Consider the following 10,334-nt stretch of genomic DNA (forward strand, 5'->3'; position numbering starts at 1 on the left):
TCAAACAGAATTATACTCATATAAACCATATAGTCCACATGACATCATATTAAATAAATAAATGAAATATAAAGATATTTAATGTAATCTGTAAGTAGTATGGTTTCATTTGTTAAAGTGAAAAAAATATTTAAAAATGAGTGTACACAAGGCTGTATGCACAAGTGTTTTTTAGTGAATTTCAACTTTATTTTAACAAATTAGTGTCTTTTACAAAGTGTTGACCATGAGCAAATAATTTATCCCAATAAATATTTGAATATCTGTTATGTATTTCCCTAATGACAAATAACTAAATATAACAAAAACAAGACCTCACCACTTTCAGCTGTGACACACTCATCTGTGAACACTGTTTGTTGATTTTCATATTTTTCTGTGTTCTTACAACAAAGTTAAAAATTAAACTTGTATATGTCATGTATAGCAGATATGGTGCAAATGACATTCCAGAGACTTTGCATAATTATTTGGCTCTAGAATTGGTGATAGTCCCACCTCTGTTCAATATTCTAATCTATGGATTAAATATTAAAGTAGAATGTACAAGAGTTTTTACTTTGTGTATCATGTGCATCAAGATATTTTTTTTCACAAAAAAATCCACAACTTAATTCTGTACTAAACCTGAAAAACTAAGAAATAAAATCTATTAAAAAAAGTAATGAAGATTGTGTTATGCAATTCTGTTGTAGTGCCCTCCACTATTATTAGCACCCTCTGTAAATATGAGCAAATGTGGCTGTGAAAATAAATTGTTTTTCACTTTGATCTTTAATTAAAAAAAAAAAAAATTCTAACGTATCATTAGAGTAAAACAATTGAAATTGGGGAGAAAATCTCAATGAACTAATTGTTTTTCTCCAATGCATGTTGGCCACAAATATTGGCATCCTTAGAAATGATTTTGAGTAAAATAGTAGTATATTACCATTTATATTTATATTTTTAGAACACCAGGGTGACTATGTTCCACAGGATTATAAATATGAGGAACACAAAGGACAAATGCCCCTTAATCATCCTTCACAGGTAAAACCAAAGAATATAGTTCTGATGTGCAGAACAAGATTGTTGAGCCACACAAAATAGAAAGTGACTGTAAGAAAAGAGATAAAGCATTGAAAATCCCCAAATCCCAGTGCTTTAAGTGGGCCGGTATGCACCGGTACTCAGTACTGCCACTTCCAAATATAGCTCATGAGCGTACTGCCACCTCTCCGTGAGCCCAGAACGTGCTTTAAGCGTACCGGTACGCTCATTTGGACATCTGTTTTAATATAAGATTTAATCCTTTCCCTGCGCTGCCGCTTATATATATATATATATATATATATATATATATATATATATATATATATATATATATATATATATATATATATATATATAAATGTAATAGATTTATTTTCCAGAGGAGAAAAGTTACTTTTTGTGTATTCAGTCACTTTTGCTAATTAAGGAGCAAGTGTGTCTCCCAAACAAAGAGGCCCAGAGGGTTAAGAGGATACTTTGAATATGTAGTTTATTAATCTATTTAGTAGCATATTAACATAAAGATGCAGTATCATGCTAGAAAGAATCATATACAAACATTTTTTTTTTAAATTACTGTAAGATTAAAAGTGTGAGTATTAAATGTGAGTATGAATATTTAAGGGGTTTTAATTATTATTTTTTTTTTTTAAAGAGCAAATAATTAAACCCAAGATATTTCAGAACACCCTTACAGACATCCCTCATGATAAAAAAAAGAGAAAAAAAAACCCTTATAAAAACCCACCAGACCTCATAAAATTCAGCTGAGATCACAAACAGCTAAGAGCTAAGAGACTAAAAGATTAAATGTTTATTAATATTGTTTGCAATTTGCATTGCATTGTAATTTGTTTCATGTGATTTGAGGAATCATCTTTATACCATGATGGATAACATGTCTTACCCTGTGATCCTGACTTTAATGGTGCCCAAAGACACAAAATCATATAGGCATGCATATTTTATTTGTTTTCTTGCCTTATATGTGCTTATATTGTCAATTAATATTCGTCTTGTTATGGCCATCATCATGGAGAAATCTCTTCATGAACCAATGTACATATTTTTGGGTCATTTGTGTATAAATGGGATTTATGGAGCTACAGGATTCTACCCTAAAATTTTGTCTGATTTAATATTGGACTCATATGTTATCTCCTTTCATATGTGTGCTCTGCAGATATTTGTGATTTACAGCTCTTTACTGTGTGAGTTCACAATCTTAACAGTGATGTCTTATGATAGATATGTAGCCATATGTAAACCTTTAGACTATCATTCCAGATTAACTAAAAACGCCTGTGTGAAATTAATTCTGTTTTCATGTAGTGTTCCCACATTTTCTATTTTAACTGGCACTCTGTTGTCAAATTTAAGGCAACTTTGTGCCTATCACATTGATAAATTATATTGTGACAACTGGTCAATTGTAAAACTCTCGTGTGCGTCATCTTTTGTTAATAACGTCTATGGATATGTTCTTGTTGTTATATTTTTTATCTTTGTGGTTGTTATCATATTGTCCTATATAAAACTGATCGCTGCATGTAAAATATCTTTAGAAAACAGAAGGAAATTTTGGAAAACATGTCTGCCACATATATTTTCACTGATAAATTTTTCTTTTGCTTTGCTGTTTGATTTGATGTATAGCAGATATGGCTCAAATGACATTTCAGAGAGTTTGCGTAATTTTTTGGCTCTAGAACTGGTGATAGTTCCACCTGTGTTCAATCCTCTTATCTATGGGTTAAATATTAGAGCAGTGCGCAAAAGTATTTTTACTTTATGTGTTGCATCTAGAGTAAATGTTTCACATGCACCAAAAAGACGAAAACATAATTAAAAACAATATTCATGACAATTAGGTTTTCATATATATGAAGTATGGCAAAAAGTGGGAACAAATGTGTTTTTAATAAGCATATGATTAATAAAGAGTGATATATGTATAAATAGATGTATTGTCATAATATATATATATATATATATATATATATATATATATATATATATATATATATATATATATATATATATATATGACTAAATATAGATTTGTTCAACAATATTAAGTCCCCTGCATGATAATGATCTCTCAAGAGTTTTCTCCTCCATGCCTTTTTATATCTAAATGTCATGATTGTACAGTATGTTTGTACAGTTTATCCTTGCTCGTTTTGTCACATAAAATACAAGTTTGAAATGAGTGTAATTTAGAGTGATTTTTTTTTAGCCTATTTATTGCAATTTTTAACCATTTAGTGTTTATGTGTTTAAGTACCATTGCCAACAATTATATAACAATAAAGTTGAGACAACTTACTGTAAAACTTGTATAACATGTAAAACTATGAATACAAACTGAAATAGTAAAGGCAATTTGTATGGAATTATATTTGCTTAAAAAAAATTAATTAACTTTATAAATCTGAACGTAAATTTCAGAAACTATCAAAAATATGATATTACAAAAGAAGAAAAACACAATGAAAATTGATTTTTTTTTTTACTCAGTGGCACAAATTTGACTGGCTCTTCAAATATGCTACATTGTTTGTTAATGTTTTTCAAAGATTAGTTTTCGCTAATCATGGATTCTGAATGCATTGCCACGGATTTCGCTTACGCTAAGCAGTTTTTTGTTTGGTGTTTTGACACAAACCTCTCATGGGGGCAGGCTTATTCACATTTAACCTTATGGTGGTTTGGTGATGTCGATGCAGGGCGGAGCTACAGTAGATCTTCTCTTAGTCATAGACACTCAGAATAATCCATTTGCATTAACATTATTTTTATTACCACACTGGCATACAAGACTAAGTATCTTATATCATTTTCTTATATATAAAATCAATCTTTATTTTTATATTTTTATATTTGTACTTGGGGAAAAAAAAAAGATGAAAAAAAAAAAAAAACTTATCAAGACTCTCAACAATCAGCCTGCCTTCATATGAGTTGGTGAGGATTGTGCAGACATCCTAAATTCAAATGCCCAGAATAATTATGTTAAAAGTTGCATTAGTAATAAAAAATATATTAATTTCTTATTTTGAGATGTGGGACTTACAAAAAATGGGATGACATGCAAAACAATAGGTGTATCCGGATCCAGCATTGTTGCATCATCTTCTCTTTGGCAAGGAGGTGTGGGAGTTGGTGGCTCATTTGGGCATGTAATTGGGGCAGTGGAGAGCACAACATTTTCTTTCTAAGTAAGAAGATATTAGACACACATTCTGTACACACACACACACACACACCTACACACACACACACACACACAGAGACACACACTTCCAGAAAACGTAAAGGGATAGTTCACCCAAAAATGAAAATTATGTCATTAATAACTCACCCTCATGTCATTCCAAATTGTGGATTAATGTGTATTGGAGACGCGAACCGTTTAAAACAATTCAGTTTGATTTGGTGAACTGGTTCAAGAAGAACCAGTTAAATCAAATGATTCGTTCGCAAACCGGATATCACAAACTGCTTTGTTTTGAACTATCTCCCTCACAACAGACACTTAAGAGAAGAGAATGCTGAATAAAGTCATAGTTTTTGCTATTTTTGGACCAAAATGTTTTTTCAATGCTTCAAAAAATTGTAATTGACCCTCTGATGTAACATGGACTACTTTGATGATGTTTTTCTTACCTTTCTGGACATGGACAGTAGACCGTACACACAGTTTCAATGGAGGGACTGAAAGCTCTCGGACTAAATCTAAATATCTTAAACTGTGTTCCAAAGATAAACGGAGGTCTTATGGGTTTGGAACAACATGAGGGTAAGTTATTAATGACATAATTTTTTTATTTGGGTGAGCCTACGTTAACCCTTTTCACTGTATAACCACAGTAACATTACCAGATCTTTTTAATAATAGTAACAGCTGTTTTTTAATGGTTTATGGCAATTTTTATTATCAATGTATGGCAATAATTCAAATTAGATGAGATAAAAGTGTCACCTCGAGCGAAAGGCTGTGGGTTTGCCACCACGGACAGTCAAGAGCAGGTCTGAGGGAAAAAAACTAGATATTTTAGTCCAAGATTAATTGAAACTTACCTGGATTTCAAATAATAATACTAATAAATAAATAAATTATTAGAAATGTATTTTTATTGTGATGAAATACACATCAGACAGAAAAAAAAACGTAACGTTATCTCTGGTGCTCGCAAATGCACGATGCTTTATGATCCATCATATACTGTAAGTGATATTTTAAAATCAGAACGGCACATTTTTGCCAATCGTTAACAACTTAACGATAAAAAGACCAATACAAACCTTTATTTCACCAGAAAAAAAGGCTGAAGTCAGTCTGCTTGAAAAGTTCACCACAGAATTTCTCCTGTAACGATCCAAAATGCCCGCGACAGATGACCCAAAAATTGGGTTGTTTTGACTACAGTAGGTGGTTTTCTGAAATGTATTACCAGAGATTTGCTTAAAGTCTGTAATGGACAAAAATCTAATTTTAATAATCTAAAAAGGCAAGGAATGCACGTTTACATCACATTGATCTTGTGACATTGAAATGAATTGACTTAATGGACTTTGAAGTAAATTATGTCATATAACAGTTAGTTAAGAAGAAACGTAAGACTTTGACAAAAGGGGCGTTTAAAACATAAAAACAGTAGAAAATTTATTTACTATCCAGCAGGCATTACAAACCAGCAAACCAAAATGAGCGAAGCTGGCAGTGCATTTAATGTCATGGAAACTTGACTGTTGTCGCACATTTTTTTGCCTTTTTATCGCTCGTTTGCTTAGTATTATGTTACGTGTGTAAATATGTTTAAAAATTAATGTTAATTGTGTAATTATATTGATACGAACCTTATTTCTCCAAATATTACAGTGTGTGTGTGGCATCCACCTCCACCTCGAATTCAGTCAGCCTGCACTGCGCTGAGCCTGCGCTGAGTTGATTTGACCCAATGAGCTGGGTTATTGCGTCCGAATGGGGGATGGGGTGCATTGATTCAGCTCTCAGTGAAAACAACCCAAAAAATAACCCAGTGGTTGGGTTACATAGAACTACCCAAAAACTACCCAAGACTGAGAAAATAACCCAAGAAATTTACCCAAATGGCTCAACCCAGCACTTGGGTAGAAAAAATAACCCAGGATTTTTTAGTGTGTGGGCATGTACCGAGAGACTGTGGGGTGGGCTTCACAGACATTTTCAACATCTCACTAAGTCAGGGTGTTGTCCCCACATGCTTCAAAATTACCACCATCATTCCAGTCCTGAAGAAGCAGTCTCCATCCTGCTCCAATGACTTTTGTCCAGTTAAACTTACTCCTATTCTCATGAAGTGCTTTGAACGGCTAGTCATGCACCATATAAAGTCTGCCCCCCTGGCCGGGTGGTGCAATGACAACAATCTGTCTCTGAATTTGGAGAACACGTAAGAGATTGTTGTTGCCTTTAGGAGAGTGCACACTCAACATGTTCCTGTAACCATCAACGGTGAGACTGTGGAGACACCAAGTTCCTGGGTGTGCACATCACAGAGGACCTCTCCTGGGCTGACAACACCGCATACTGGCCAAGAAAACACAGTAGCATCTCTACTTCCTCCACAAACTGAGAAGATCCAGACCCCCGGCACCCATCATGTGCACCTTCTACAGAGCACCATCCAGAGCATCCATACTAGCTGCATCACTGTGTTGTATGGCACCTGCAACCCGTCCTGCTGCAAGTCACTTTAACCCATAATGAACTGGTCATATCATGCTACCTCAATAAGTGTGCCAAATTTGATAATTTTCCTATGTATGACTCATAGAGCTGCCATAGACTTCCATTTTGGAACAATAATAAAGAAAACCAACAGAAACCGTGCTCTCCATAAGTATTTGAACAGTAAAGACAAAATTGTTTGGTTTGTTCTGGAGTCCTGAAATCTGTAAATATGATTAAATGATTTATATGGGACAAAACTACAGAATGTGACATTTTATTATTGGGTGATTCAACACAAAGATGTTTTACCAGATAAGAAAATCAGCACCTTTAGAGTTTAATCTCCCTATCTGATGTGAGCATGAGTATTGGAACAGTTGCCTCACAGGTCTTTTCACGTGTTCAGCTGTGTCCTGTTGTATTAATTCTTCAGATATTAAAAGCAGGGAATGTGTCTTATCAGTTATATCCATTGCTTCTGCATTCTACGTTGCATTCGATGATGACACACAAACCAGGATGAAGACGAGGAAGCTAAAGCAATTTTGATGCTAAAAGAAAAGAGGATGTCAATTAGATCTATAGGAAAAAAAGGCATGGAGAAATCTAAAGTTTGGAAACCATGGGTAACATCAGCAAACAACGACGACCTGATAAGCTGAGAAAAACAACAGTAGTTGATGATAGGCAAATCATTAGAGTTATGAAAATGAATTCTAAAATATATGTCTGTAAAATCTGCAACAACCTCCAGAAAGATAGGTTGATGCTCTGTCAATCTACAGTCCACAGGAGAATGACACAGAATTACAAAAGCTACACAGCAAGATGCAAACCTCTGATCAGCACCAAAAATAGAAAGGAAAGATTCTTCACAAATGTGAGCAAGTAGAGTTTAGGAACTGAGTTGATGGACTGATGAGAAAAAGATTAACCGTCATCTAAGTGCTTGGAAAGCAAAAGTGTTAAGAAGAGGAACTGCAATTGATTCTAAGCATACAACCTCATCTTTAAAGCTTGGTGGAGGTGGTGTCATGGCATGGGCATATATGACTGTCTCTATAATACAGCCTCTTCATTTTAATGAAGACTTAATTTATGATGGCAGTAGCAGAATTAATTTGGAAGGGTACAAAATCATCTTGGCCACCAATATTCAAGAAAATAACATCACAATCATTAGAAAGCACTTCATATTGGATCCGTACAATGACCCAAAACACTCTGCCAGTTCAGTCAAGGAAATGTAAAGTCTTAGATTGCCCAAATCAATTTCCAGATTTAAAAAATCAATTTCCAGATTTAAATCCAACTGAAAATTAATTTCACCAGCTGAAGTAGAGACTAAAGACAGAAACTCCCCAAAACAAAAAACAGCTGGAATTGGCTTGGTGGTTTGGTGATGTTTGGGTTGCAGACTCACTGATCTTATTACATGCAAGGGATCTGCAACCAAATATTAGCTATCAATCTTTTACATCTGCCTTAAATTAAACTGTTCCAATACTTATGCTCACATCAAATAGTGGGATGAACTCTAAAAGTGCTGTCCTTTTTATTTGGTAAAACATATATGTGTCGAAAGACCTAATAATAAAATGTGACATTCGGTAGTTTTATCTCATATTCATCTTATGATCATATTATCAAATGTCCACAGCAGAGAAAGCAATTTTGTCTTTACTGTTCCAATAGTTATGGAGGGCACTGTAAATAAAATAAAAAATACACTAATAAAATAAAATAATGAAGTGTTTTAAAAATCATCAAACTGCATTAAAGATATTTAATTGATATCTAAAAATTTCATTCTGCATTAATTTCCTTACCAGGTGCTTTTCTCTAAAGTACATCAGCAATTGAACAAAAAGCTACAAAACAATAATAATGAAGTGACATCACCTTAGTTATCAATTTATTGTCAAAGGGGTTAAAACACCTACCCCAATCCTTGGACCCTTTGTTATATAAAATGATGATTCAGCCATGAGCAGTAAAAAATCTCCCTCAGAACACAGAACGAAAGGACTTTCCGGAACACATCAACATTTTTAACACTCTTTTAGTTTTTCAGTTACAAACGCAATTATTTTTTTCCATCAAATGATTTTCTATGCTGCACAAAGTGTTTGACTGTAAATACTCTGACTACAATGTGTGTATACGAAAAGAAAATTGATTTGAGAAAGTGTGATATAAGAATTGATTATGAGTGTACTTTTCCTAAGATGCTTTTGTTTTTGCATTTGTGTCTGTTCTGCATTAGTTTGTCAAGTGGAATGGACAACATCTCCTCCTTCTCCTCTTTCTCTCTCGTAGCTCTGAATGGAACCAGCAGGTCCAACAGGATGACTGCATTCTCTTTTGCCTTGCCAGGCTATTTAGTGACCATTTTTGTGAACTCAGCTTTGATTTGCATAATTGTTCTGGAGAAAGTTCTCCACAAGCCTATGTATATTTTTTTGTGCAATTTAAGTATAAATGGATTATACGGAGCTACAGGATTTTATCCACCTCTGCTGTATTATTTACTAAATGAATCCAACCTAATCTCTTTGAAAGAATGTGCCATCCAAAGCTTTGCCATTTTCACCTATGCAATAGGTGAGTTTACTAATTTGTGCATAATGGCATTTGATAGATACTTAGCAATCTGCAGACCTCTGTACTACCATACTGTCATGACCACAATCACTATTTGGAGGCTGCTGACTTTCATTTGGATGTTTCCCTGCTGCACTGCAATACTGATAATACTGATGACGCTCAGGTTTCCCATTTGCATGAATCAGATAAACAAACTGTACTGTGAAAACTGGGTCTTGGAGAGACTTGCCTGCAGGGTGGACACCATTCAGTTTGTGGTTAATGGAATATTCACATGTGCTATTAATGCTTTGGTATGGTTTGTGTTTTTGTCTTATGTAAAAATACTGATTGCTTGTAAGCACTCTGCTCAAAGCCACAAGAAGTTTGTAACCACATGTCTGCCACATTTGATAGCCTTTTTGAATTATGTGGTCTGGTCTCTTTTTAATACACTATATGAGCTGTTTGGAACTGGCAGTCTACCTCAGAGTTTTAAAAACTTCTTGTCGGTTTCATTTTTGATCATTCCACCTCTGGTTAATCCTATAATATATGGAATTATACTAACACCTATTAGGACTAAAGCAAAAAAAATATTCCAAAGTTTAAGATCAAATCATACAGATTGAGCACTGCATATTCACAACAGATCTGGAAAAATAGCATGGCTCCCGTGAAATAGCAAGTGTGAGCTGAATGCTCCCTGATGATTCATGATTAACTGTTAAATGAAATAAAATAAAAACCATGAGTTTGTGGTCAAATCTGTTTTGATATTAATTATGAATACGATAAATATCAATAAAAATATTGCAATGTACCATGTCTAACCATTAAAACACCACTGAACCTTCCCTATAAAATATTTATTCTAATTAATTATCTGCATTTGTTTATGGAACATCATTCTATATAACGACAAAACAAATGAGATTTCTGTGAAAGAAAGTAAATGTCCATGTCTGGCAGTGTACAAAGAAAATTCCTGCTA

At 33.8% G+C, this 10,334-nt stretch overlaps 2 protein-coding genes across 2 annotated transcripts; both read left to right on the plus strand.

Annotated features, from left to right (window-relative positions):
* Positions 1-1,924: 1,924 nt before the first annotated feature.
* On the plus strand, positions 1,925-2,884 carry LOC127942302 (olfactory receptor 5M3-like). The gene has a single exon (XM_052537980.1). It carries the CDS (start codon positions 1,925-1,927, stop codon positions 2,882-2,884), a length of 960 nt encoding a protein of 319 aa, XP_052393940.1.
* Positions 2,885-9,033: 6,149 nt separating this feature from the next.
* LOC127942303 (olfactory receptor 2K2-like) lies at positions 9,034-9,972 on the plus strand. The gene has a single exon (XM_052537981.1). It carries the CDS (start codon positions 9,034-9,036, stop codon positions 9,970-9,972), a length of 939 nt encoding a protein of 312 aa, XP_052393941.1.
* The last annotated feature ends 362 nt before the right edge of the window (positions 9,973-10,334 follow it).

Source organism: Carassius gibelio, chromosome A21, assembly GCF_023724105.1.
Source record: "Carassius gibelio isolate Cgi1373 ecotype wild population from Czech Republic chromosome A21, carGib1.2-hapl.c, whole genome shotgun sequence".
NCBI classification, from domain to species: domain Eukaryota; kingdom Metazoa; phylum Chordata; class Actinopteri; order Cypriniformes; family Cyprinidae; genus Carassius; species Carassius gibelio.

Excerpts from the sequence above, each read along its gene's own strand:
- LOC127942302 (XM_052537980.1), top strand. The coding sequence starts at position 1,925 with ATGGATAACATGTCTTACCCTGTGATCCTGACTTTAATGGTGCCCAAA.
- LOC127942303 (XM_052537981.1), top strand. The coding sequence starts at position 9,034 with ATGGACAACATCTCCTCCTTCTCCTCTTTCTCTCTCGTAGCTCTGAAT.